The 22752-nt window shown below is 39.8% G+C and overlaps 2 protein-coding genes across 2 annotated transcripts; one reads left to right on the plus strand and one right to left on the minus strand.

Annotated features, from left to right (window-relative positions):
- Positions 1–545: 545 nt before the first annotated feature.
- lrrc40 (leucine rich repeat containing 40) lies at positions 546–17377 on the minus strand. Its single transcript, XM_074667897.1, has 15 exons — positions 17125–17377; positions 14709–14890; positions 13681–13754; positions 13392–13521; positions 13164–13287; positions 10593–10732; positions 10116–10288; positions 9863–9953; positions 8993–9038; positions 6561–6663; positions 3982–4089; positions 3745–3855; positions 3214–3291; positions 1000–1185; positions 546–821 (listed from the first exon to the last, which is right to left on the minus strand). The coding sequence occupies exons 1-15, from the start codon at positions 17267–17269 to the stop codon at positions 716–718; spliced, it is 1797 nt and encodes a 598-aa protein (XP_074523998.1). The 5' UTR covers positions 17270–17377; the 3' UTR covers positions 546–715.
- Positions 17378–17792: 415 nt separating this feature from the next.
- smim24 (small integral membrane protein 24) lies at positions 17793–21381 on the plus strand. The gene is made up of 4 exons (XM_074667899.1): positions 17793–18058; positions 19550–19611; positions 20042–20183; positions 21049–21381. Exons 2-4 carry the CDS (start codon positions 19551–19553, stop codon positions 21125–21127), a joined length of 282 nt encoding a protein of 93 aa, XP_074524000.1. The 5' UTR covers positions 17793–18058; position 19550; the 3' UTR covers positions 21128–21381.
- The last annotated feature ends 1371 nt before the right edge of the window (positions 21382–22752 follow it).

The following is a 22752-nucleotide window of genomic DNA, read 5'->3' on the forward strand; positions in this document are numbered from 1 at the left end:
TTAAGTCAGGAGCTGTTCTGTGTCATCAGCATGATGCTGGTTGAAGGAAATGAGTTTTCATGGCAGGAGTCACTTTTTGGAATAAAACGGATTGTTCTCACAGTCAAATGTCCAAAGAAAATGTAAACAATGGAGAAATATTTTACATCACCTTCAAAACACCAGCAATGTGCAGTTTGTAAGACATGCTCCAGTGAGGAGTTGAATTAAGGGTGTGTCTGCAGCAGTCTAAAAACATCACTCTCAAAGTAAACTGAAACTCAGACATAAAGAAATACAAAAAAGTGTCATTTTAAACATTGGTATCAGGGGTGTTTCTCTATCAAAAAGTGATGCAAACTAGATCAGTCTCCATAAACTGTTATTGAGCTGGTTAGTGTTACTTTTTGGAGTACAGCTTCCTCACATGAAGGAAGACCTTCACCTCTTGAATCATGATTGTATCAGAGCAGGATACCAACCATAAGAATTAGTTCTGTCTGATACAATCAAAACCCCTGTTTTACTCGTGGATCATCACACCACACTCCACAGTATATAAGTGCTTTGGTCATTTGTTCTTTGCAGATGCACTCTGCATCAGTTTCAATCGGATTTTCAGTCAACATTTGTGTCATTCATTCAAGTACCAAACCCGGAGACTTCTGAACGTCAAAGATCCAAAAATGTGTTTGTTTTTTTTGGAGCATGGAGAGTCACACCTGAGGTGATGGGGTCAAGTAGGTATGCGGCTACGCAGATACTCCAACAACGCGTCCGTTCCTTTGGCCACTATGGCTGCTCGTGGTGTGCGGAAAGGATTTCCCTCCAGACTGAGACACCTGAGGAGCAGAACAACTTTCAATTACAGCAATATATTAAATATCTGCCAACCCAAAGTATGAAGCAGAACTTTATTTTCTTCTATCAGATAATGGACATTACAGCTGCAGTGAGTGGTTTCAGAAATGTGTTGACAGATGATGTGGGATAAGAGCAGAGATACTGAGAGCTCCATACCTTAGGCTGGTACACAGGCCCAGCTCAGGAGGAATACTCAGCAGATCATTGTTGGAGAGATCCAGAGTTGACAGATGAACCAGCTTCTGTAGACGAGAAGGATCCACCCCGCCTACCTGGTTGTTACCAAGCAACACCGTTTCTAAAGACATGATCTGATAGAGGACCTCAGGGAAAGACTTGAACCTGTGACCAGAAAAACAGTAAATGGTTAATGTGCGATGCTTGTATTATACTTTTCTGGTCTCCTGACAGGTCAAAGCACCTTTTAGACTTTGCATCTACCTTTTCATTCTACCCAAGACATTCATGCACCACCTGCAGAAGAGTTCATGTGCCCATCAGAGACTGTTAATTGTCACATTTAAGGGTAATTTGGGGTTCAGGGGCCTGCCTGAGGCCATTTTGACATGTGAACTGGGACCAAACCGGCTACTTCTGATTGAAAGACTCTAGTCAAAAGAGTCTTGTTGGGATAAAATGTAGATGGTTCAGTCTATGGGAGGCCTCTTCTCTTCGCTCCTCTCACCACCATGGAGGTTGTGCAATCCCTTTTTTGACCCCTAAAATGACCCCCTCATCTTGGTACAGCACGCATTTTTTGGCATTTCCTCTGACTAAAACTGGGACAGGTCCCAAAATTACCAACCAGTATCGTCCCACTTTTTGGTACCTTGCTGTTGGGGTGCAAGACTACTGATCCGACCTGAGAAGGTGGAGCTAGAAACACTACAGTCCGTTGATAGGTTGAAAGAATCATCACTTACTGTGCGACAGCAGTAAAGAGGAACACATAACCCTACCATGTTTTCATCTCCAGTCAACTGTGTGAAGATAACTTTCTTTTTGTTTTGATTCGGCATTAGGTGTCGTTGTTCGTGGTGTACTACTTTGCGTTTTTCTTCTACGATGGATTTATTAGCTGGGTACACTGTGTCACGCTGCTCTGCCGTCACGCTATTATGTGGCTGACGCGACTAACAGCTTACAAGCCACCTACAAAGGACGACGCTGTTGACTGTGGAAACTCAACAGGATCAGGCTTTACCAATTCAACCCGCACCAAACTGTGCTGATTTATATGAGACCGCTTGTTGGAAACAGGGCTTTGAAAGCTAAGGTCTATAGACAGGCTGTAGGATCTGTCGGAATAATGCATTCAGTGCTATATTTTGGTGTCGTATGTTGAAATTTACCACAGACAGAAGAATCACTGCAGTGACCAAGTTATTCCACGGAAATCATTGAAAGAAAAAAACTTTTGTAGAAGATCACACAAAATGATGACTGAGCTATTGATGAGGGATTTTGTTGTTTTCCAAAAACTTTACACAGACTCATTTAGCAAAAATGTGAAATGTGCAACTTAAGTTCTGTTTTAATACTTTGCTCCTTTTTGTCTATTTTAGGTTATTCTTTTGACTTTTGTGCCTTTATGATGAGAGGACAGGACCACCCACTTAAAGCTTTGAAGCCCCTACACAGCCTTGGCCTAACCACCAGGTTTCATATTTTTCTAAATACACATTCCCTGATTTCACCCTAACTGTGGCAACATTTTTATCACATGACAACAAGCCAAAAAGAGTTGTTAAAGTTGACGTAAAACACATTTTGACATTCATTGCTGTTATTATTATCTATTTTAAAGGTAGGGTCTGCAGGATTTTCCTTAAAAAAATGCAATGTCAGCCCCCGTACCAGTGTGTCAGCGTCTGTGTCTGCCTCAAACCCTTCCTATGCCTGTATGTTGATGAAGAGTGCCCAGCGCTCAAGTGACTGAGAGAGAAGAAGCTTTCCTGAGCAGCTGCGATAGAGGATGTAGCATGGAGGAAGAAAAACACAACCAAAGTCAAACGAAATGTCACAAAGATAAAAAAAAATTCCCAAATGAGGGTGAAGTTTGACTTTTGAGCACTTGGAGAGCAACACAGGACAAAGAGCGATGTGAGTTGGCTTTCTGCTTAGCTTAGCTGCCTAGATTAGCTGGTGCTAACATGCCAAATCTGGTGCACAGCTCTTGAATCTCTCCCACGTAGAACGCTATGCTACAGGTGGTTGCTCAGTTAGGGGGTGTGCACTGCTGCTCGCACTGATCCAAGGAGGAGGAGCCCAGTTTGAACTTTGAGTTTACTAACAAGTGACAAAAATTCCTGCAGACCCTAGCTTTAAGAATTAAATTAGGTGTAAAGTGGTCCTGAAACAGTGAATCACCTGTTGTAATTAAGGGTGATTGATCGCAGTTTTGTCAAATTCTTCAGTTCAGGTGGTAAATCGCTCAGCTGATTATTCCTGTAGGTGAAAAAGGTGGGACAGTGAGTTCATGTGTGGTTATGGTTTATACAGATGAAATGAGAGTGTCAGACTTACATCACTTAGTTTCCTCTGTAAAGAGAAATATGTGGCCTAATCTACCATCTGTCATCGGCCGTACAAATCATACGAGCAGAGTGTACTCTCAAAGAAGCACATCATACACATTATCTATACACAGCTTTCATGATAAGCAGTAAATGTAAATTATTAAATACCATGCACATGGTGGCTTTACAATTTAAATCACTGCTTCATTTAAGAAACACAAAAACTACATAACACAATAATAATAATTCTCAAAAGCAGAACACTTCTTAACAGGATACAACAAATCATGACATTTATGAATATTATACACACAGAACATAATGTATTATGCTTTCATTGAATGCAAATCTGCCTGGTTAGTTTGTGCTTAAGTGTGTTTACCCAAAGTCGATGTGCACAAGCTGCAGTAGCTTGCAGATTTCAGGCGAGCAGCAGGAAAGTCTGTTGAAACCCAGATTGATATCAGACACTGAGGATTGGAGCTCCACCAGCCTGCAAACAAAAGAACATTTGTAGCCATTGGATATAAAACAGTCTTCAGCTGTGATACAACATTTTGTCAGAGGAGCTTGTGTGTAGGTGTCCTCGTGTATATTTGGAAGCTGTGGTTTTGTTTACCTGGATGGTACTGAGGTCAGCTGGTTCCTGCTGAAGTTGACGGTGGTAACGACTTGATCTGCCGCTGCGTCAAACACCTCATCTGGAATCTCACTGACCTGCTTCTCACTGGGAGCAAAAACAAGTCAGATTATGACTGATTTAACCGCTAACATGGTAAAAACTGAAACTGAAGGGAAGTGTTTGAGTCTTATCTTTCAGAAAAAAAGACATTAATATATAAATATATAAAAAAGACCCCCAAAACATTCACACCAAAAGTACTCTTGCATTAGATAGAAGCAGATTCAAGCTCTTTATTTGTAGAAAAGAAACTTTCTCTTTGCCTCTCACAGTGTTCCTCTGCAGAGTATGGGATTGTTTGTAGACCTTTCTCACGACAGCAAAGCAAACATGCATGTTAGAGAAGATTGAGGGGACATTGTCCATTAATAGATTACAGATGCTCCCTGTCCCTCCGGCGGGAAAAAAGATAAACCAGATGCAATAAAGTTTTCTAAATGTTGTTGTTGAGATATTGCCCTCATGATTATGTGATTAAATGGAAATCTAATCAGCTCATCTCTCAGTCAAACCACAAAATTGAGCTAATTTAAGATATTCCCTCCTGAGATCACATTGACCTGATCAAGATATTAAAAGACAGAGAAAATGCCTTGGTTAGAAAAATGGGCTTGTTAAACTGAAACTAAAGCGTATAACCTTGCTTAGATTTCTGTTTTTGCGCTGTGCTTTTCTACAAAGAGTGACGATGAGCACGTCTTGATTTCACAGGTAGAGACTGAAGTGCTTTGGTGATTGCACATCTGTTTTCGTCTTGTAAACCAATTAACGCTAACTAGCCAGCCAGTTAAGCTATTGTTAGTCCCAAGAGAGGTAAAAGGTCACAGTCAGAGTCTGGCTCGGTACATTAAGACCTGTAACTGACTCTAATTGATGAATCCTTACACGACTCTACTCAGAAGAAAGGATCTGAAATGCACAACTCTCAAACCTCTACATACATTTTTACACTCAGTACTTGGTTGGGACTTTCTTATCACTAATTATTGCAGTATCAGTTTAATGTGGCGTGGAGGCTATGATCCTGTGGCACTGCAGGGAGGTTATCAGAGCTCAGGTTGCTTGTAGTAGTCTTGGAGTCTAAGCCTGGGCCCTGTTCTACGAAGCAAGCTCAGCTGAGCGAGATAGCCTTGGAGCTACCTCGCTGAACTGAGCGCGGTAGCCGGCGGTCTCGCTACACGGTTTTACGACGCTGGTTATCAACCTAATAAGTGGATCCAGCTAGGCAATGAGCGCGTGCACACATATAAGGCGGAGCCCGCTGCATCTGACCAATCGCGAACATGGAGCAGTCTGGAGCGTCAGAGCAGGCCGGAGAGAGAAGGACCGCATACTCCACACAGGAGGAGCAGGAGGTGATCATGAGGAAGTATGACGAGGTGAAACATGTAATTAACGTTAAAAGCAACACCGTCGCCGCTGCTAAAGCACAGAAGGAGTGCTGGCAGAAAATAGCTGACAGTCTAAATGCGTACGTGTAGTGCAAAAAAAATCTTTTGTGCCATTATCATCCTGAAATAGCACTATTCACAATGCACTTTTACTGTAACATGCAACATACCTAATTTATTTCTTACATGAATTTATTCATTTGTTCATTCCTATTGTGTTTACATTTTTTGTGCGATATGTAGCCCAGATGAGCCCTACATGAATTCCTGTCACAATTTTAATACGGGCAATAAAATATTGTCATGGAACAGAAGTGTTGAAGATCTTATTACGGCAATGAGAGTTCTTCATTCTCTTTAACTACCTGTAGAAAGTGTCATGTACTACCAACCCCTCCCTGGAAAACCGGTAACTTTCATAAAGGTGGTCATCCAAAAAAGAGAGTGGGTCGGGCTCCGATGTCCACGGGATTCTCTAAGAACTGACAAGCCATTTTTTCATGAGGGCTCATTGGTCAGTGGGCGGGGTTTTTATAGTCCGCGAGTTCAATCTGGAACCTTACCTGCCCCGGAGCAGGTTAGCCGTTCAGGGTATGTTGCCATGGAGACTCGCCTCGCTGAGGAGTGATCCCGTGTCGTAGAACAGGGAATCCGGAACCTATCCTCAAAGCTACCTCGCTAGGCAGCAATCCTGCTTCGTAGAACAGGGCCCAGGTGTGTAATTTTTAGGTTGGGTGTTGCTCTTATGTTGATCAAGCATAGAAATATTATGCTCAACACACTACTGTGTATTAGTTTTGGTTCTGTGGACAGGTGAAAATCAATCAATCAATCAATCAATCTTTATTTATACAGATCATTAAATCAAAACTAACATTATCTCCTGCCTGAGAAGGAGGTCAGTGCCTCCATAGAGCCTGTCAATAGATGCACTGAAGGTGGGCTTCAACACAGTGGACCCTACAGTAAGTGACATGGCAGATTAAACATCTTGAATTCTGTGCCTCTCATCTGTCGTTGGACTCTTAAGACCTATATTTCCAAATTAACAACATCTTGCTGTTTCTGGAATCTGGTGTGACACATTTTCTCTTGACCTGTGTACAAAAAGTGTGTTTTACCAACCTGTACGTCAACGACTTCAAGGTTTTGATGTTGTGTACGTTGACCTTCGCCTGGCTGGGCAACGTCATCGCTGTATTTCCTTCATCGACGCTCTCTGGCTCCTCTGAAAAAGGAATATAACAGAGTCAGAGAAAAGTTTGAATCTTACCTCTTTCATTTTTTTCTTCCAAAAATGTGTGAAATAAAACCTTTTATATTAAAAGTTTTGCCTTTTCCAGTATATCATAAATTTCTGCATCCTCCTCTTTACCTCATGTTTACAATGTTGACTACTGTGGCTTTGTTATCTTTGTAGCAGCTTTGGGAGAAAACCAGGCTCTATGGAGATATTTTTTTTCATCCAGTTCCCCTACTTTTGGAAACTCAAATTTATAAAACAAATAAAGATTTTCTCGTTTTATGAATGAGTGTTATCAATTCTTTGGTGTTCTGTTATATCATTTTCAAAGGGGCTGTGAGGAGTTTCTACATGATCTTGAAAAAGTGTTCCTTCCAGATTTATGGCTGATCGTAACCCACATTTTGAAATGAGATTATCAGCACCAATTCAAGTTACTTTGAAATGCTACTTTGTCATTTCCCAATTGGGTCGAGCAGGGCGGGATTGATTTACAGCACGTCAAAGTCTCTATGACAACACCACTGTGGCAGACCAAGTTTAATAGTGAAAAGAAAGATCTGTGTTTTTCTCTGCTGAAAACGATTTCTGTGATTAATTTTGTAGTGATGGTGGACACAGGAGCCTAACTGTCAGACAGAAAAAGGACAGAAGAGCAGAATAAAGCTAAACGGGAGAGTGATACAGCCCGAGCTGTAGGCTAAAACATGGGCTGAACAGAAAAAAAAGCTATTTTTTGTTATCACAGACTCTCTTCAGAACAAAATGAAGCAGCTATTTTCAAAACAAACACACACATTGTTGAAAGTCGTGTCTTCACGACAGTGTGTGTGAGACTCCGGGCCAAAAAGTTGCTCTGCAGTCTACTTTAAACAGATCCTCCTCACAGCATCTTAAACTGTAATGTTCCCTCACTCATGATGCCTTAAACAAACAACCTTTGTAACTTCATCAAACATGATATCGGTCTGTGTGGATATAGAGACACTTTGCTAAGCATACTGTTTTTTTTTAGGAAGGATTCACAGCGTTAAGTCCACTCTGCCAATAAGAAGCTACAGCATCACTCAGTAAAACCTTTTTTTTAACTTGATACAAAACCCTTTCAAAATGCACTTAACTGTACAACTTTATGGTTTTAGTTTCAAGCACCAAACAATAAACAGAAAGCTTTACAACAACTAACATAGTACATTACAAGGCATGTTTTCAAGGTTAGTTGAAGTTAAATAAAATGTTATAATTGCAGAAGTTTATCTTTCATTTCATTTCATATACTTTATTGTCCCCATGGGGAAATTTGTCATGGGCTCCTTGCTGGTCCTGCAGTCATAAAAGAGCAGCACAAATTCATAACACAAACAATACAGTCACAAACACATCACAATTACATTCAGAACATCCCTATTACACAGTACCAATAATTTAAATAAAATACATTAAACCAGTATGAAGGCCAAAGAGTCAGGAGAGATTAAAACTACATCAGTTCATTCATAATCCTAATAGATGTTGGGATAAAAGAGTTTTTAAAGCGGTTCAGCCTGCAGCGGGGGACTCTGAATCTCCTCCCTGAGGGAAACAGGTGATACTCTGTGTGGAGAACATGGGTTTGGTCAGACACAATTTTTTGTGCCTGGGTCATGATAGATTGTTCAAAGATGGTCTGGAGAGAAGTGTGGTTTTTAACATACATAATTTTCATTGCTTGCTGTACCAGACGGTTTAGCTGTGTCTTCAGCTGTACAGACAAGTTACTGTACCAGGCTGTGATCCCGTACCTTATAATACTCTCCAGGACAGCATGGTAAAACAACAGCATGACCTTCTGCTCAACACCAAAAGCTCTCAGTCTGCGCAGAAAGTACAATCTCTGCTGCAGTCTGGAGCAGAGACTCTCAACGTGGACCCTCCAGCTGAATGCATCGTCGATATGAACTCCAAGATATTTATAGGAGCTGACCTGAGTGATAGGTTCATTGTGAATGACCACTGGCCCTAAGTCATGTGATTGAACACCATCTCCTCTGTTTTCTTTACATTTAGCATCAAATAGTTAGAGTCACACCACTGAACAAAATGACTGATCTCAGAATGGTAAGCTGCAGGACTTTAATCTTTGTGTGGCCTGGCAATGAAACTGATCATCTGGCAATGATCAATTTGTTTAAATTCTCAGTTTTATTAGAGCTGACATTTGTTATTCCTACAACCAGTTTGTTTATCTTAAAGGTGTAAAGATATATCTATGATACACTATTTTATGTCATTTGGTGTATTTACATTTCTAGTCAAAATAAAAAGGTGACAGTACCTTTAATTCTTCCTCGTAAGTATTTCAGTAGCTCATTGGTTCCTTTCTGTGAGGAGAACAAACAGAGAGGAATGGTTGTTGGTTAGTGAACAGTTTAACAAACACTAAGGATGATCTCAGATCTGTTACTGCCCCAAAATGAGACCTATGTCTCTGTGCCAGTCTGACCATCACCAGCTGTTTTCATGGCTCACTGGGAGGATGGTCCCACCCCGACTGCTTTGTGATTGGTTGGCTGTAATAGCAACACCCATACCTAGTTGAAGAGTACAGACTAGCAGGTTGAAGCAGCCAGTGTTACCAGGAAACACTGTGTGGCCTGACACAGACTACAGGCTTAGTGTCCAGCGTCTTACCCAAGAACTCTTCAGCATGTGACTGCAGGAGCTGGGATCAGATCTCCAACCTTCTGTTCGAGAGACGGCTGACTCCTCCACTGAGCCACAGCCGCCCCCAAACAGACACAAAACTAAACATAAAACTCAAACGGCAATCTGTATCAGTGGACACAGACACGTAATGGCAGCGAAATGTTTCAGGATGTTCTCTCTCAGTTTTTAAGCCTTGCCTCCCACTGCTTACTCATGAAGAAACTGGAACCCACTAGTATTAAAAAATAACTCAGAGTATGACACAAAGATGGCTCCAGAAGAATTAATCATGAGGAGGTTTGTGATAGAGAGACAGTGTGCTCATGTTAAGAGGGAGGAGGAGGAGGAGCTGACTCACTACACGCAGTCAGTGACAGAAATGGAGAAGTTTAAAGAGAAAGAACGACCTGATCAGGAGGATGAAGGAGGAAGCTTTGTGGGCTAGGTGTGGATAAGAGCTCAGTGAGGAGTGTCTGTGTGTGTGAGCTGTGTCACTTACTGTGAGCAGGTCTCTTCTGATTCCTCTCAGAGGGTTTCCCTCCAACAGTAACACCTTAAGATTGGGCAGCAGGCTAAGAGACGCTGGGAGGCTAGCAGACAGAGAGCCGACACAAAGGAAAGAAGTGATTATCATTTCTATTCCACTCCTTTTGAGAAGTGAGTAACTGATTTAACATCTTATGTATTTGTTGAGCTCATTAGCCCAAAACATTTCCTGCTATGGCTGCATGGTGATGATGTTAGTGACCTACGTGGAAACATCATTGTTGGTGAGGTCTAGGCGTGTTAGTGTGTTCATGAGGGTGATCTGTTCGGGGAGGCTCTTGATCTTGTTGTCTCTGAGCTCTAGAAGAGAGATGGCTGTCAGACAAGCCAGCTGCTCCGTCTCCAACTGCTCAATCTGGTTGTTCCCAACATATAACTCCTACACACAGGTGTGAGAGCACAGACACAACATTTACCTCGGGGAAACACAACTGGGAAAGGCTTTTTTTGTTAAATGAAGAGCGGTGAGTGATGAAGAGCTGATAAAACTCTTCTGTCGAATTTTTCTAAAACTTAAAAAACAAGTTTTCAGTGCATTGCTGACTGTTAACAGAACTAGCTTGAAAAATTCAAAGATACAGAATCATAACATAAAATAAATGATACTGAAAGCAATGCAACATTAAAAAACATACGTGCTGTACATAAAGTCAGAGACTCTGCTCTGATATTGCAACCATTACCTTGAGCACAGGTGAAGCGAGCTTTGGGAAGAGGCGGAGCTTATTGTGTCTCAGGTAAAGCTGCTCCAAAACTGGCATCTCTGACAGGCTGCTCGGGACGTCTGTCAGCTGGTTGTTACTGCAGTCCAACAGCTTAACATCTGTTGAATCAAGTCAGAACCCAGAGATACACACAGATACTTTTTAAACTTCAGTCAGAGTGCTTCGACAGTAATGAGTGAGATGTTTCCATGAGGCCACAGGCTGCGGGCTCGTCACCCGTTTCCTGGTGAGGACATTAGTCTTGCTCCATTTGGTCTAACTGGCTCGCTGATTTGTTATGAAGCAGTGAGGTCAAAGAGACCCAGTTAGAAGAAGAGAGCACAGGCCGAGGGTTTCTCAACTTTTCATCAGCTGATATTAAACTGCTGTTTGTGTTCAAAATATTATTCCCTCAGTGCTGCCTGTCAGGTGTCACCAAAACAAACAAGACGGCACCCTGCACAACCTGAGGCCTCCAGTCTGTGTTGATGCTCAGCTTTCTTTCACTCGTCTGATTCCTGATTGAATGCTACATGTGAGGAGATAGTGTAAAAGCACTGCCAAATCCAGTACTGACTTAAAAAACGTAGCCTCAAATGAGTTAAAACGTAGACTCTACTTTCGACAGCTTGATGGTTCACAGAAATAAAATGCTGAACAACATCAGAAAAGAGCTTCTTAGGTTTGAGTGTCTTACTTCCACAGGTAAAGCTTGGCCAAGAAAACAGTCCTTTATCTTCTGCCATAAAAATATGTAGTGAAGCGAAACTGTCTAAAGGAAAAAATGCTGTGACTGCATTTTATTCATGCAAGTTGAAAAGTGGTGTTGCATTTGTTTAATTCAAACTTTTGGTATTAAAATGCCAAGAGGCTAATGTGTATCTTAAAGTTTAAAGAAGATCTGAAGCATTGACATCTATTTGGTTAAAGATGATTTTTTTTCTCCAAGGCTCTGAGTATATGTAGGCCTGTCACAATACAAATTTTGCTAGACGATCATTTTTCAAAATATTATTGCCGATAAACGATATTATTGTCATTATTTTGATTTTTTTTCCATTTTTTTCATTGATGTAATTATGATAAATGGGATAATAAAGTGAGTACACCATATCAAAAGCAAGAAACTTTAATTTATTAAGAGTATTTAACTGTAATTAAAAGGTCAGGATCTTTTAAATAAAATAAATTAAACAAAAAATATAATAAATTTAACAAACAAAGAAGAGAAAAAAAATACAATGAAAATGAAATGGACTCTCTTTTAGAAAAAAATACATGTCAATGAAATTAATTAATACTAATCAAAAACAATAAAACATAGACCCCGTCTCTAAAGAAAAAACGAAACTCCAAAAAAAAAAAACCAACAATAAAAACTATAGCCTAAATAAAAGGGAGTTTATACAGTTCCTGAGTTGTTTGTAACATGTACTTTTTCCCAGTCAATCCGTACTGTCTGTCAAACATTTTTAACATTTCTGGCTTTCAACCGTATTGAAGAGCTGCATTTCTTTGGCAATGTATCTGTCTTTGAGCGCCCACCATTTGGCGCCTTTGTTTCTATTTTCTTTGCAGACCAAAAGCCTCAGTAAGAGCGGGTTGTCAAAGAACAAGGCTCCGCTGCACCTCCCCTTCTTCTTCTTCGTCGCCACTATTTTCAAACAAATACGACATATCAGTTCGTTGGTGTTCATGAGCTCACACTTTGTTCATTCTGATAAAAAACAAAATATTCCCACACTGGGACTGTGGCAGGCGGCTTAAGAACCGTATCTTTCGTGCCATCACTCATATTAGTGTGTGTTTCCTTTGTATCCCTCAGGACGCTCGCTTCAGCTCTTTCCATGTGTACGCGCGAGCAGCTCCGTCTTCACCCCAAAGATCGCATTTTTTACAGATGCTCATTCCGCTATAAATCCGCTATAGAACCTATGCATCCCGATGTTAGGAAAGATAGACGTAGTGAGCCATCTTCTCATTCAGCCTCTTTGGTCGAAAGAGAGGAGGAAAACAAACATGCATGCACGTGTCAGTTTATCGAGGCTGGCAAACTTACAAAGGACGTTTTTATTTATCGTTCGGTTAATTGATTTATTTATTATCGTGACAGGCCTAAATATATGATTCATATTAAAAGTTTAGTTTAAATTATTTGCTCTTAATTCTCTCTCAACTCAAAGATTGTGTTGCTAATATATCTTTGTGCATTCCAAGTTTAAGTTTAATGACATTTAACAGACTCTAAGCTGAGCTATCTCCTTGCTCAGCCTTCTCATCAGTGAAGCAGCTTCAGGATCTCCTGGGATCTATGAATCACAAAATGATCCCTCATTTACTAAGTTATCGTCAGAAAAAAAAATCTTTTCAATATCAGAGTCTTTTGCATAAGACAGCAACTTTCTCCTTCTTCATTTCAACACCTGTGTTTCATGCTGCTGCACAAATTTTAAAAATGTAACCATTTTTGTCCCTTTTTAAAAGTAAAAAAGTTTTTCAATGAAAGCAGCTTCAAAAACATCTTAAACTCTTCAAAACACAAAGTCTTACTTCTGAGCCGGGCCAGGCTGTCAGGCAGACAGCTGAGCTTGTTGTGGCAGAGGCTCAGTTTCTGCAGGCAGGTGAGGTCGCCCAGACTGGAAGGAAGGCACTTCAGGTTGTTGTTGGACAGGTCCTTAAACCCATTACAGGAGAGAAACACTCAGTGAGCCAATCATACCACACAGCAGCCCAGCAGGCATGTAACTGCCACAATCCTCACTACATGTGTGAGGTTACCAGCTCTGTTAGGTTCTCCAGGTTTCCCAGTTCCTCTGGTAAGCTCTCCAGCAGGTTCTGCTGGAGAGTCAGTGAGCGCAGGCTTTTCAGTGTGCACACCTCCACTGGCAGTGTCTTGAGCTGGTTGTGACTGGTGTCAGAGGAGAACAAACAAGTTAGATATTAGTTTATTTAAAACAAACTGAGAGCAAAGGCAACATAAAATGACCAGTAAACACTCAGAATACTGCAGCATACACAACTTTTTGACTCACTTCATTTAAACCTGCAGGTTTAATGTGTGTTTTACCTCAGTCGCAGCTGCTGGAGCTCCTGGAGTTCTCCTACAGCACTGGGTAAACTACTCAGCTGATTGTCATGAAGCTGCCACAGAGAAAAAGAAAATAAGGTGAAACTACTGGACTTCAGTCATCAGGGATTTGTAGTCCAAAAAGGCCAATGTTATTATTCTGTTATAAGTAGCTCTGGTAGTTTTGAATACACATTTTCATCAAAGCTGCAATAATCTATGTTTCAGCTCAGCTTAAGACGACCATCTTTTAACTTTCGCAAGCAAAAACCACTCACACAACACCACTACAAACTGTACAAAAACTCTAAAATGAAAAACTCAGTCAGCCCAAAAACTTCAAGTAGCAAAAAAAGATTCAAAATGTTTGAAGCAGTAAACAAATTTGACCTTCTGAGAGCCATGAAACTAACTTCATTTGTTGTCCATTACTCCGTTTTGTAAAGAATATCAAAAATACTAAAAAAAATAAATAAAAAAATAAAACCTTTGACGTAGAATATATTTTCCTAACACATTTCAAAGAATTTTAGTATTGAAGGAGAAATAATAAGTTTTCAGAATGTAACGCTGTCGCTGTATGGAAGATGGAAGCTTCACATCTGGACTTTGTGGAATAGCAGATACTGGATACAATTTGGAAGTCCACTAGTGAAATGTTGGAGGTATAATGAAACAAAAGTAAGGAGTGCCGTTCATTTTTTGGTTCGGGAGTCTTAGTTTAGTGCATTTGCAGTTCAGTCATTATTGTAGTACATAAAGGTTTTTTCTTTTATCAGGGACTTAAAAGACTTTTGTATTTTGTCTTGAGAACATCACTGAAAGGCTCGGAGGCCATACTCAAATTTCCTCAGTGTTTTCAATTAACATTTGAACAGTTTTGATGTATCTACAGCTTCTCTCTCACCTGCCTGTACTATAATGATTTGGCACACATACATCAATACCCTGATGGAAGTCTCATGTTTCTCACAAACAATGTAAAATCATGTGAAGTGAGTGTGTTGTAAACTCATGATGTTTCTTACATCCAGTGTAGTAAGTCCGGGCAGTAGTTTGATGTCATCAGACAGTTCTGTAAGCTGATTGGATGAAAGCAGCAGCTTTGTGAGATCACTTTGTTCCCACCAGCGGTCGGACTCTCCAAAGGACACACTCTGCTGCGCCTCCTCAGGTGGGTCAATGTTTAATCGATACACGTTCTGAGGGACTGAAAAACACCATAATATTGTTACTTTACAAACATGAACCCAACTTTTTAAAGGGTAAATTGAAAAAACAGTGCTGTGTATGTGTTTGCTGTGCTAATGTCTTTTAATAGTAGAGACAAATATCATAGAAATCATATTCTGTTATCAGAGACCCTGTTCCAGTTAATGTTTGCCTGTTTTTATTGTTGTAAAAGGCCGTTCCTGAGACAAACACCCTGGACCTCCTTCAACTCACATAATTCTTGTACCTGTTACTACAATGAAACCCGTATGATCAAATCATAGTCCAATCAGTCTTTATAACTTGGGGTTAGGCGACTCTCCCACAAATACACAACACAACACAAATACTACAAACATCATCGGACATGTACCAGGCAGCCAACCTGAGTGTAGGTATGGTTTGTTTGTTTCATGCCGTAAAAAAAGATAGACCGAGGGAGCCATGTTGTTTTCTTTGGATCGCTGGTTTCAAACGACATATTGCAAAGTTGGCCAGAGCACAGACCATTGGGGGGCTGTCCTTATGCCACTACATCATGACCTCAGTTTCAAACTGCTTAGGGTAAATGAAGCCATGCATGCTGCTCGGACTTTGCACTTTGTGGAAAACGGGTGGGAGTCATCTTGTAATCTGCTGACTTTCAGCTGATTGTTGTCGTAAAAATTGCTGACAATATGCATAGAGACCTTTCAAATGCAGATTTTTTTTAAATTATTATTACAATGCCAAAATACACTCAATCAAATATGTCTTCAATGATGTACTTGAGAAATTTGCTTGAGGTGCGTTGGGTTTAAAGGTACTTGTTGACAGGGTTACCATTTAAGGCAGAACAATGGCTCCAGACTCTATGTAACATTGAGCAGTTAACCTAGAACAAAATGACCCATGTTGAACTTGGATCAATGAGGAGGCTGGATGCTCATTTAAAATGAGCTAATGCTGAAAGTTAAATGTCTGGTGCCACAAACAAAATAAAACAGTTGTTCATAGAGATATGAGTTGGAGGGGGCTATTATGAAAGTTCAATATAATTTTTAGTTATCTGTTTGAAGTTTAAATGTCAGCATCAATGTAAAGGGGATGTCAATAAGGGGAACTCACACATCTGGGGAAGCACCATAATACAGAATGATATACACTGGAATAAATCGAAATACACACGCATATATCCAGACAATACTTTGTCAGAGAAAATCATAAATATGTCAGCGAAACGCCAACCACAATCCAGAGGGTCAAGGTGCCTACCTGGCCCACTTACAGACCTGCTACATATGGAAGACATGTAGCACATCAAGAAACCAAAATATGTCAAAGAAAACACCAAGTTGCAATTTCATAGGAAGCCAAAAAAGGGACATATTACTTTCAAAATTCCCAAAACTTCTCTTCTCAGTTCTAAAATGTTCACAGTATTTTTCAAAATAAGTAGGGATGTCCCGATATTACATTTTAACTTCCAATACGATACCGATACTGCAGCATTGAGTATTGGCCGATACCGATATTAATCAGATATGATATCAGCATTAAACATGCATACTTTTATTTATTTTGTAGTATGTCTGTCATGTTAGAAAAGGCTTGATTAAGTGATATTATTAAAACAAAGAACAGTAGTCAGCAACAGTAGGTATGAGGAAAAACTGACCCATTTATTATTAACCAATGGCAATGGGTTAAAAAAGAAACTGCTGATATCGGAGATTTTAGATGCATTCCAATACGATACCGATACTTGTTTTTTTTTTCTGATATCGGACCGATATCCGATATCAATATCGGACTGGGACACCTCTTAAAATAAGCGCAGATAAAATAATAAAATAATCAAGCCTTTATGTACACCTGTTGCTGGCATTACATTCAACTTTTATATTCATAAAACAACCAAATGCAAAAGAAGAAAAAATGTATTGTCTGGTACTTTCATCCCAAATGAAATGAGAGGTCTAAGTGATTTTAAAAACCATCAAATTCTATCTGTTACATGTCAAGGAGTAAGTGAAGAGAGGGTAAGTAAGTCAACACTGGGTCACCTGTATACCCACACCCAGAGCTAAACAGGGGCTTCACAGAGCACAACAACTACACATGAGGGCCTAAACCAAACAGTACTGGAGAAGCAGTGTTCGTCAGATCATGCATATTTATGTGCTGAAGTCAGGAGTTGTTTTCGTTCATCGTCCAGCCATGACATGTCAGCTAGCTAAAGGGGAAAGTTACCTTCTGTCAGTCCGCGTCCGGACAGATTGAGCTGACCGCTTTTCCTCGCCGCCTTCAGCAGACCGTAGGGAACCGCTGGCTCGGTCTGCACCTCCCTGAATCCAGCCAGGGAGTCGGTCTTATTCGGCCTTTTGAATCGGGACATGTTCTGTGTGTTTAGATACCGATGGTAGAGTCCTCCAGGAACGACTGAAACGAGGCAAAACTCACCCTCCGCGCCCCCCAACGAAAGTTCCGCCCGCCAGTGTAACACAAATATCACTTCCGCCAAGAACCTTTCACAATAAAAGTGATATTCTCACAGTTTGTTTGAAAAAAAGACACACGACCTTTAAATATTTAGTTTAGTTCTCGTGCAACTTTCAGAAAATATAGGAGAATTAAATAGCAAAGTAAGGAGTATTTTAGTATGGAAGCCCACTGCAGGCATCCTTTAGACTTTTTATCAGAATAAGTTGGAGGGAATAGGAGGAGTGGGGAAAAGTGTTAAAAGTATTCTTGAGTGTGCAGAAGGTGCAAAACTGCGGGCGTGACTGGAGGACTGGACTGTTGGATATCATATAAAGACAATGAGAAACAGAAGATGGCAGTAATGCAACTTTAGGAATGCCAACTGCCGTAAAATACCAAAGAAGAAGAAGGCCTTTTTTTTTTTTTTAATTGACTTCACTTTCTCTTTATGTGAGTACATTTTTGGCTCTAGACAACGCTATGTCAAATTGCTTATTTCTGCCCAAAACATTATACACTTTTTTATTTCTCAGCTGGAGCACTCAAAATGGTTAAAAAATAAATTAGTTTAGTGGAGACAATTCGTACACTCACTGGTCGCCATTTTGGCTTGGGAGAGGAAAGGGCGGAAACGAATCAAACGATGGATGACGTTAATGAGCAGCAGAGAAACACCTGCTGAGAAATACTATCTTCATCCCTAGTAAGTGCCAAACAGCAGAGTTTGTTTATGGTGTTGAGACAGCACTTTACAGCCTTATAAGAATTTGTGCTAAATATGATGTTCAGCAATATAGAGTTGTCATGTTAGTTACCCTAACTAAACAACATGAAACTTTTTCCAAACACGGCATCATGTAGGTTGTAGTTAGACGGCAAGTGATTTACATACCACACTTTTTGAAGCACTTCTGTATGCTTTCTAACAGTATGTATCACTTCGGGTATAAAAATAACCATTTGATGCAATGAATTCTTTAAAACATGCTTATAAGTGTTGAAGAAAATATTTTAAGGGTAATTAATCATATCTATAGCGAATGTGTTATCATCTTTCACCTGGTAATTCAACCACTTATCTTTCCAGTCTTCCTGAACACATGATAACAATCCAATCCTATTCTGTTTAGTATATTATTGGCTGTGTCTGAAATTACAAACTCATCCTCTACTCACCACTCGCTCCTTATCAGTCTATACTTTGATGAGCTTGATAATCTGATTAAAAACTTTCAGTCAGGTAGAGACCTACAGAGGGTCTTGAGGTCAGCTATCTATCTACCTGTGAAATTTATTCCAACCCTGTGGGCCAACATAAGAGCTTTCAGGAGCCTGTTGGATATGACACATTGTGGCAGCGAGGGAATGATTGAAGAAAAGATCACTAAAGAGCCAATTCTTAAGTTTTACGATCAAGATAAGCCGCTAAAGATACTGTATCTAAAGATGCTTCCAGAGCAGCCCCTATATCAGTTTTACTCCAAAGTTATGGCACAGATTTGTTTCCAGTAGCACATGCAGTATGCACCATGTCTGCTGTGGGAAGAAGCTACACATTAATTGAAAACTAGACACAAGGAACAATGTTTGAAAAGTTTCATGTCTGTTTATTGGAGATCAGATATTGAGCTTCCTGCACACAAGACACATAGGTATCGAAAAAAACTGCAAAAGATATGCATGGGAAACACTTCAGTGGCCAAGCATATATAGAAACATTAAAGCAAAAGTGAAATTCTGAGATTTGCTGGGGTTTCCAACACCTTGAGGAACCACTGAAGTCATGAAACTTCATTAACCATGGAGAAAGGTGGGAATGGACATGCTGACAGTCAAGGACTATTTGTTTACTTGGTTTTAAAAACAAGGCAGGGTTTGGTGGATGTGGGAGTTGGGTGACTTGTACTTGATAAGCGGTTATGGTTATCATTAATTATATTTACATAAATACTTGTGCAATCAGCTAAATGTGTTTCGGTCAATATAACAATCTATCATGTTGTTTAAAGGTCATCACTTAGAGCTTCTTATCAGCAATAACTCATAATCGGTTAACACACAACCAGATTGAAGCTGAGACCTCCTCCTGGACTGTGAACTTTGATAACAGTTACAGTCAGGTGTGTGTGTGTGAGTGTGAGCTGACGGTCCAGTCTTTCTTTACTCTGTTGGCTTGGTCTGCTGCTGTATTCAGGATGAATCTCTTTTTTCTGGTGTTGTGTGGGCTCCTGACTGCCCACAGCTCGGCTAACAAAGGTAAAACTTTCTCTCATAAGTCAAAAATGTTTTTTCTCTCTCTTGTTTTCTAAACTGACTTAAATATACATATATGTACCACTTTATAGTTTTTTGTTATACCCTGTCATTGACTATTTTTTTTAAAAAAAGGATAGATTTGTGTCAAAACTATGTTAACTCATTGTTGAAATAATGTATTTTGTGCCATAAGATAATATATCTACTGGAAATTAAAATCCTCACATTTACTGTCTAATGTCCAATCTAAATAAAGTCATGTTTCTCCCTTTGAAACCAGAGATAATAAAAGAATATTGTGCTTTCTATGAAAATATGTCAGCTCAAGTGTCTATGACCGCTAAGGTTTATCAAATTCCTCTCTAAGTTGGACACATATTGACTCACACATGCAACATTTAATGGTGTGTGTGTGATTATCCATAACCAGGTGTGGAGACTGGAATTCGAGTTGCAGCAGGATCTAAGACCGTGACACTTCAGCCCTGGCTGGTGGGTCTCACCGCTGTAGTGGGCTTCCTCTCCATTGTCTTCATCATCTTGATTGTTCACAGGCTACTCAGGAAGAGAAGGTCAGCAACACACATAAAAAACACATCTTGTCTGCCTCGTATAAATAAAAAAAAGATTTAGTAACATTTGTAGACATAAAGGGCAAAAAGAAAGAAAATTGTCAATGCATAGTTGTGCACGGTATAATGTATTATAAGTTAGTAGGTATGCCTAACAGAACCCTGACAGGGTGTACAAGAACGGCCCTGCCAAGGACCAAGGTTCCTGCCTCACCTTGTCAGCTGACTAACTCTACATTTTTCAGCTTATTATCTGGCTACCAGTTAAATGTCCAAACAAGTTGACATCAAACATTCATTTAGGGTGAGAGTGGGGGGGTGAGATAAAAGATGCTGCAAGATGAATTCAAACCTCAGCCACCTGCTTCAGGCATAAGAGAAAGCAAAAATATAACCACTTGACCATACCAGTGTCTCTGATGTGTTTTGATTGAGTTGAAATAATTTATTAATGGAGCAACAGAAAATAGTTTCTAATTAACATAAAACTTACAAATTTCCAATTGAGTATTAGCATCAGCATTTTTTGTTTGCATCTTTATCAGATGTAGAAGCCAACAGCTGCACATGAAAAGTCTTCTTACTCAATTTTTTTTGTCTTAAGTTCGTGGTCGCTTTATGTTTGTTTTCTCAGGTTTGGCCGTCAGCTCTTTGATAAATGATCTATGTAACACAGCTCTAGGTTAAAGCGAAATATTGTGACACAACTGACGTAACATGATGTTAGCTCATGAGAAATACATTGCACTGTTTGTTTTTTATATCTGGACACAATTAGCACAACTTACAACTGAAAATCCAGCCTTGTTGATTACTGCGTTTGTAAAAACCTGACGTGTCTGCCTGATGTTTTCTTGTGTCACAGGGGGGACGAAGACGGAATGGATTATGAACACAAGGTCGTGGAGATGGCCGACGCTGAAACCAAGCAAACCAGTCTGTAGAAACTCATTGGAAGCTCACCTTTCTGCCATCAACTCAACAACACCACCCACTTAAGAAAACTGCCTCAGAGCCTTGTAACTATTTCCCAAAATGTGCATAGATAAAACCAACCTGTGGTTTAAAAGTTCAGCACATCTTTCTTTGACAATGAATACTTGTTGATGTATTTATTGTGCTTGTGATAAAACGGCTGATTAACTTTCCTGGGTTAATAATTTTCTTATGAGAAGATGTAAAAATAAAAAGTATTAACTCACCGTCATGAATACGTGTGAACATTTTAGATAGAAGGTTCCAATCACATTTTGTTGTACATTCTCAAATAATTTTTCAACCTCCTGAATTGATCAGTGTTCCTAAACTGACAGTCTGTTTTAAACTGAGATCCAAGAACATCCAGCAAAGTACTTTTTCAGCTTCTACCCTGTCTGAAACTATAATGAAGTGCTATATTTTTCTGTCACCACCAGAGGAACCCATAACACAGATAGAGAATTCAAGAAGACGAGCTCAGCACGGCTGAGATTATAGAGTGACTTACATCACTGCTGCTCCAGTTACCAAAAAGTAGTCTTTGTCAGCACAACCTTCTCATTACAGTTATTTTGTTGAAACATGTAATTCATGTTAATATGAGTGTGATGTTTCTTCTTTGTTTACCTTTGGAGCAGAGGTAAATATTCATTCAAGATCCACTTAGCAGTCATTGTCTAAATTGAAAGGCTTCATCAGCGGTTTTAACATATTGCTTTTGACATGTGTGGCTGATGTGTCAGACTACAACCAGTTTCTAAAATTACATAAAATAGTTAAATATCCTAAAGTTTGTTTTAAGACAAATGTACAAAAGGACAGCTGGAATCTTAACCCATACTCTCACAACCCAAGTAGTTTCGCCATCAACAGTGAAAAAACGCAAACAGGTGAAAGACGTGTATCTGATAAATGCCAACTACTGGTTCCAATCTTTATCTTTAAAAAAGCTGATATTGCACAAAAAATTACGATGAAAACAATTATAGCAGTCTAATATACTGAAAAAATGAAACGAGCTCACAGGTGTGTCGGCTTGTTGTCACTCAAAATGGAAAATTATTGCTGCGTTTTTTGCTGCACTAATTTGTAGGACCAAGAAAAAAATATTTCATATGCTTTTGACTACCAAAGGTGATCACAGCTCACGGTGAGGAGTGCAAACAGTTGTCTGAAGAACGGAGATGGCTGTAGCTAGCTAAGCGCCATCAGGATTGCCAAGGGAATATAATCTCAACATTGGAGTCTTTTCTCAACATTTCTTGTCAGGTAGGTCATGTTCTCTGTCCATAGCATCTGAAAATAACACTGTAGTAAAAGTAAATGTATTATGATAGAATATAACCTTTTTTGGAGAGGTGTCTTTCAGAGGACCAGAAAGGGCCAGAAAGTGAGCCTCTCCCCCCAAAAAACATCATTTATTCTGTGAACCTCCTCTCCCATGAAATGTACAACAGTAACATCTATGTTTTCAGCCCTTTGGGTAGATGATGATAGAGATACAAACTCCCTATATGGGTCTCCTGCTTATTGGGTGTAATTTTTCAAAACATCTTTTTTTGTATTGCTGGCTGAGTCTTTCACTATAAGT

This window comes from Halichoeres trimaculatus, unplaced genomic scaffold (assembly GCF_033239565.1).
Source record: "Halichoeres trimaculatus isolate MK-OKI-2021-1 unplaced genomic scaffold, fHalTri1.1 fHalTri1_scaffold_4, whole genome shotgun sequence".
NCBI lineage: Eukaryota > Metazoa > Chordata > Actinopteri > Labriformes > Labridae > Halichoeres > Halichoeres trimaculatus.